The 6,120-nt window shown below is 44.8% G+C and overlaps 1 protein-coding gene across 2 annotated transcripts in view; it reads left to right on the top strand.

The window, feature by feature from the left end:
- TBC1D1 (TBC1 domain family member 1) overlaps positions 1-6,120 on the top strand; it is a 96,743-nt gene that overhangs the window by 4,058 nt on the left and 86,565 nt on the right. For both annotated transcript variants that reach the window (XM_070948482.1, XM_070948481.1), the window contains exon 2: positions 1,372-1,829. In XM_070948482.1, the coding sequence (XP_070804583.1) occupies positions 1,413-1,829 (417 nt within the window). In that variant the 5' untranslated portion in view covers positions 1,372-1,412. The remainder of the gene's footprint in view (positions 1-1,371; positions 1,830-6,120) is intronic.

Below are 6,120 nucleotides of genomic sequence, written 5' to 3'. Positions count from 1 at the left end.
AATAAAAAAAAATTAAATGCATTATTTACAAAAATAATTAATTAATTATTTTATCCATTTTTTTAAAAAAAATTAAACTTGTTCTAGCAACAAGTTCCTGAACGAAGAGGGCACACACCCACACCTCTGTGCAAAAGTTGTGCATTTGTGCGTGATGTTCCCTGTCCTGTCTAGGGATCTGCTGAGAAAAAAGATCCCTGTGACATCCAGTAATCTGACCCCTGCAACGGCTGGCATGAGAGAAAGAATTCCAGAAGGACAGTGTGATCCCAGGAATGGCTTCTTTCAAAACATTGCCGGAGATAAATCCTTGATCTGCTTTCTTTGAAGTTATAACTACACGTAGTTCTTGAACTTACAGCGATTCATTTAGTGACCGTCGTTTAATGACAGTCACTTAATTTAGTTACGAAAGTGTGGTGCAGTGGCCTAGAGGTTGTGAGCGCTCGTCTCACAATCTGTGACTTCGATTAGATAGAGGCAGATAGTTCTCTCTCTGGCCACACTGAGAATAATATCTACCGAACAAAACTCCGCATTGGTGACAGGAAGGGCATCTGGCCAGTAAATACTCAGCTCCATTCAATTGCCCAGACTCCACCCCGCAAGGGATTATGGCAGCGGTGGAATTCAGTTTTTTTTTATTATTACCAGTTCTGTGAGTGTGGCTGGGTGGGCATGGTGTGGCATGGTGGGCGTGGCTTAGTGGGTGTGGCAGGGGAAGGATACTGCAAAATCTCCATTCCCACCCCACTCCAGGGGAAGAATACTGCAAAATCTCCATTCGCACCCCACTCCAGGGGAAGGATACTGCAAAATCCCCATTCCTACACCACTCCTGGGGGAAGGATATTGCAAAATCCCCGTTCTCACCCCACTCCAGGGGAAGGATACTGCAAAATCTCCATTCGTACCCCACTGCAGGGGAAGGATACTGCAAAATCTCCATTCCTACCCCACTCCTGGAGGAAGGATATTGCAAAATCCCCGTTCTCACCCCACTCCAGGGGAAGGATACTGCAAAATTTCCATTCCTACCCCACTGCAGGGGAAGGATACTGCAAAATCTCCATTCGTACCCCACTCCAGGGGAAGGATATTGCAAAATCTCCATTCCCACTCCACTCTGGGGCCAGCCAGAGGTGGTATTTGCCAGTTCTCTGAACTACTCAAAATTTCTGCTGCCGGTTTGCCAGAACCTGTCAGAACCTGCTGAATTTCACCCCTGGATTATGGGGATTAACATAAATAGCATTGCATAAACAAAATGAAAAATTGAAGGAGGGCTGTTTAGTGTCATTATTGCTGCGATGTTTGGAACGGAGAGGAGTGATTACATCAGCTGCTAATAATTTCTTGTTTCCGTTTTAGAATTTCAAGACTGGCCAACCGATTGAGTTGAGGTACAAAAAATGGAACCTTTGTCGTTCAGCGTGAAAAATCCAGAGGCCTCCAATGATGGTTCGGTTGATTTCCGCCTTCAGCTGATCGGTTCCTTGCCGGTCCATTCTTTAACCACGATGCCCATGCTTCCTTGGATCGTGGCCCAGATCCGACAGCTCAGCATTCAGCCGCCGAAGGAAGACTTTGATGCTAGCCGAATTCGGATCTACGTCTCACCTGCCAGGATACGGTGTGAAGCGGACTCGGGGAAAAATCAGCAGTGGGATCCTTTGATTTGTTCTAGCCTCTTTGAGTGTCGGCCTCAAGATGTCCACAAACTGATCCACAACAGCCACGATCCCAGTTACTTCGCCTGCCTGATCAGAGACGGCGCCCCACATCAGCCGAGTATCTGCTACGTTTTCAAAGCCGACGATCAAACCAAGGTCAGTGAGTATTTTGGGGTTGGAGTAAAGCTAGAGGAGATGAGCGATGGAGCAGTGGTGAAATCCGATTTTTTTTTTACTACCGGTTCTGTGGGCGTGGCTTGGTGGGCGTGGTGTGGCTTGGTGGGCGTGGCTTGGTGGGCATGGCAGGGGAAGGATACTGCAAAATCTCCATTCCCACCCCACTCTAGGGGAAGGATACTGCAAAATCTCCATTCCCACCCCACTTTGGGACCAGCCAGACGTGGTATTTGCCGGTTCTCCAAACTGCTCAAAATTTCTGCTACCGGTTCTCCCGAACCTGTCAGAACCTGCTGGATTTCACCCCTGCGATGGGATCTAGCAAACTAGGGCAACTTTTAAGACTTGTGGATTTCCAACTTCCAGAATTCCCCAGCCACAGATCTTAAACGTGCCCTTAACCTAGACGATGTGCCCCAAAAGACAAAGAAAAGTTAAGTCAGTCATTTTGTAAGGTCTTCTCCATCTGTACGGGTAGTCCTCGACTTACAGAAGTTCATTTAGTGACGGTTCAAAGTAGCAACGAGACTGAAAAAAGTGACTTACGACTGCTTATCATACTTACAACATTGTGGCATCCCCACTTTAACTAACATCTACCTTTACCCTGGTATAGGACTCTGTGTGTGTGTTTGTGTGGTGCAGGTATTTATGTACGTATTTCATTATCTTTTAACGACCGCACAATCCCTTGCGGGGTGGAGTCTGGGCAACTGAATGGAGATGAGTGTTTACTGGCCAGATGCCTTTCCTGTCGCCAATGAGGAGTTTTGTTCGGCAGATATATTCTCATTGTGCCCAGAGAGAGAGAAATATCTGCCTCTACCTAGGATCGAACTCACAGCTTCCTGATTGTGAGGTGAAACTTCCACCTCTAGCCCACGGCACCACTCAGGTATATATGTATGTATATAGCAGGTATATATGTGCGTTAGGTGTGCGTTTGAGTAGATATACACTTTCTCTTGAGGGCAGGCAACAGAATTTCATTTTTAATGTTGGCCGGTGTGCTTAGAGTAAAAAAGTAAAGGACTTACTTTACCTTACCTTATCATCTATGGCCAGACTGGTCAGTTCAAAACTGCATCGAATACAGGTAGTCCTCGGCTTATAACGGTTCAGTTAGTGACCGTTCAAAGTTACAATGGCACTAAAACGTGACCTATGACCGTTTTTCACACTTATGACCACTGCAGCATCCTCGCAGTCAGGTTCTGACAGGTTCTGGAGAACCGGTAGTGGAAATTTTGAGTAGTTCGGAGAACCGGTAGCAGAAATTTTGAGTAGTTCGGAGAACCGGTAGCGGAAGTTTTGAGTAGTTCGGAGAACCGGTAGCGGAAATTTTGAGTAGTTCGGAGAACCGTCAAATGCCACCTCTGGCTGGTCCCAGAGTGGGTGGGAATGGGGATTTTGCAGTATTCTTCCCCTGCCACGGCCACCAACCCATGGCCACCAAGCCACGGCCATCAAGCCACGCCACACCCACAGAACTGGTAGTAAAAAAAAAAAAATGAATTTCACCACTGCCCAAAAGTGCTTTTTTTCAAGAGGCAACTCGACTTTCTTGTTTTTCTTTGAAGAGGTTTCCCTTCTCATCCAAGAAGCTTCCTCAGCTCTCAAGAACTGAGCTTCTTCAGCTCTCAGAAGCTGAAGAAGCTTCTTGGATGAGAATCGAAACGTCTTCAAAGAAAAACCAGAAAGTTCAGTTGCCTCTTGAAAAAAAAAGCACCTTTGGGACAATTATGACCAGGATGACTGAGAATCTCCATAGAATCTCCATTTGGTAAATTGAACAATGCGTCTAAAATTAGTAAATTAGTTAAATTAGTAAACTGATACAGGTTTTTTTTTAAAAAAAACTCTAACTTTCTCCTGTACCATACTGTAATTTGAGAAGTAACATCTGTTCCTGATTTGCGATCTGAACTGTGATAATTGCTCTACATCCTGAAGGCGTGTAACATGTAAACGTGTTAATGTATCACAGCTTTCCGAATTAATATTCGCAATTGAATGAAGGGCTTCCTGGTAGACATGAGTGCTATAATTCCCATAGAAAGGAAATGACTGATAAATTAATTTTAAATAGGCAATGGGTGTGGTTTTCTTGGTACGCTACTATTGATTACCAAAATTGGTATTTTAGTTCTTTTCAGCGTAGCAGGAGACAATTTTCTTTCGTGGAAATTTTAGGGTATTTTTGTTTGTGCTTTGCTTTTCACAATATCCCAAATATCAGAGTCCAGAGCTGTTACGGCCCGTCAGCGGCCTGTGCAGCTAGTAGCTGATTCAGATAGCGAGGAGGCTGGTGTGGGGCTGCGCCAGCAGCCTGTGCAGCTGGCACTCGAGTCAGACAGTGAGGAGGCTGGAGAAGATGCGGTGCCAGAGGCGGGGATTCATCCAGGGCCTTCAGAACCTCCAGAAGCTCCCTTAAGTGAAGAGGACGAAGAGGAGGAGTCTCTTCTCGATGCACAGGCACGCAGAGCTGCCAAAAGGCAGGAGTGGCTCCTCAGGAGGAGGTCTCCTCGAGAGTAAGGCTTGGGGCTAATTGGCCATTCCCTTAGCCTATTTAAGGAAGGACGACGACTGAGGCAATTTGGAGAGAACAACTTTGTTCACTCTCCTTCGCGTCTTGATCTTAGTTCTCCTCAAATTGCTTCTGGGCTTTCTGCCAATCCCAGTAAGATTACGATTATTTATTCTTTGGATTCTTGTAGGCAACTCGGACTAACCCGAGCACAACCAAGCCCCCACCCAAACAGAACACACCCCCATCCAATCAGAGCACAGCCAACCCCCCCATCCAATCAGAGCACAGCCAAGCCCCCAACCAATCAGAACACACCTCCACCCAATCAGAACACAGCCAAGCTCCCACCCAAACAGTTCACACCCCCTCTGGCAGTTAAAAGGAAGAAACAGCTGCAATCACACATTGCTCCTAGAAGCATGAAGCCGAAAACAACAGCCTGAAGATGACGAATGAGACTTCGTCGAAACGTTGCCAAGACACTTCTAATTTTACGCGGGAGAAAACCCAAATAACCAAAGACCTAATATATATATGTAAGTTTTCACGGGTATATATGTGTGTACAGTTAATATCTCGGGTTTCTTCCCGTGTAATTGTAAACATATCCCTAAAAGGGTAGTAGCGACGTTTCGACGAAATCACATTCATCATCTTCTGGCTGAAGTTCTCGGTTTGGTGCTTATGGGCAAACTGTGTGAACGTAACTGACGTTTTTCTATGAAAAGAGGCAAAGGTGTATTCTGATTGGTCAACAGTGTTGTTGTATTCTGATTGGCTGATGACGTAGCTGTCTTTTGATTGGGTGGAAGTGCTGATGCTTGGTTGTGGGTTAATGGATAAGTTATGCTGAAAATGGTGTCAACACAGGCATTATGATGAATCTTTGATCTATGGTTTAGATTTTGTGTTAAGATTCGTCTGTCTATGAGAGCAGGTTTCCAAATAGTAGGCAGACGGGAAGTGTCATCACGTTTATTCATACAATATGGTCTTTTCTCTATTTCAATGGCCTCTCTGATTATTCTGCCATTGAGATGTTCTATTTTTGCAACTTTTTTTGTGTTATTAAAATTAATATTATGTCCTGTGGCATTTATGTGTTGTACTAATGATGATGTGTGTTCTTTCTTTTGTACTGAATTTTTATGTTCCTCGATGCGCACACTCATTCTTCTGTTGGTCTGTCGAATATATGTTGAGGGGCAGGAAGCACATTGGATTTCGTATATGCCTTGATCTTCTAATTCTATTTTATATATATTCGCTCTAAGCGATGTTAGTTCTGGCTATTCTTTCTCAGAAGAAATAGTCTTGTAAACCATCAGAACGGCATCAGAACTGCCCTTCTAACTGACTTCCAAACTGCCCACAGTTTTCTAACAGAAGAGCCCGGTTTTCTGTCAAGAATCTCCTTTTATACTGTCAACTGTGACAGTTAGGGGAGGGAACATAAAAGCCCTGGAGATTCAAACCCATCAGCTGCCTTCTGATTGGCTCACCCACTTGTCCATTCCAAAAGCCATTAATAGGCACAGCAATTGAGAAATACCTTTTCTCTCACACAACATAGAATAATAGGGTTGGAAGGGAGTTTTTAAAGAAGAGACTGAACAGCCATTTCTCTGGAAGGATGCAGAGCACGAGGTTGGACTAGAAGACCTCCAAGGTCCCTTCCAACCCTGTTATTCTATGTTCTATCTGAACTGATCTGTTTTGCCGCTTTCTACACAGCTGGCA

The sequence above is a fragment of the Pituophis catenifer genome, unplaced genomic scaffold, assembly GCF_029215685.1.
Source record: "Pituophis catenifer annectens isolate HBS135680 unplaced genomic scaffold, rPitCat1.0.hap2 SCAF_8, whole genome shotgun sequence".
NCBI lineage: Eukaryota > Metazoa > Chordata > Lepidosauria > Squamata > Colubridae > Pituophis > Pituophis catenifer.
Note: the sequence above shows the minus strand (reverse complement) of the source record. Positions and strands in the feature narration are given on the sequence as shown.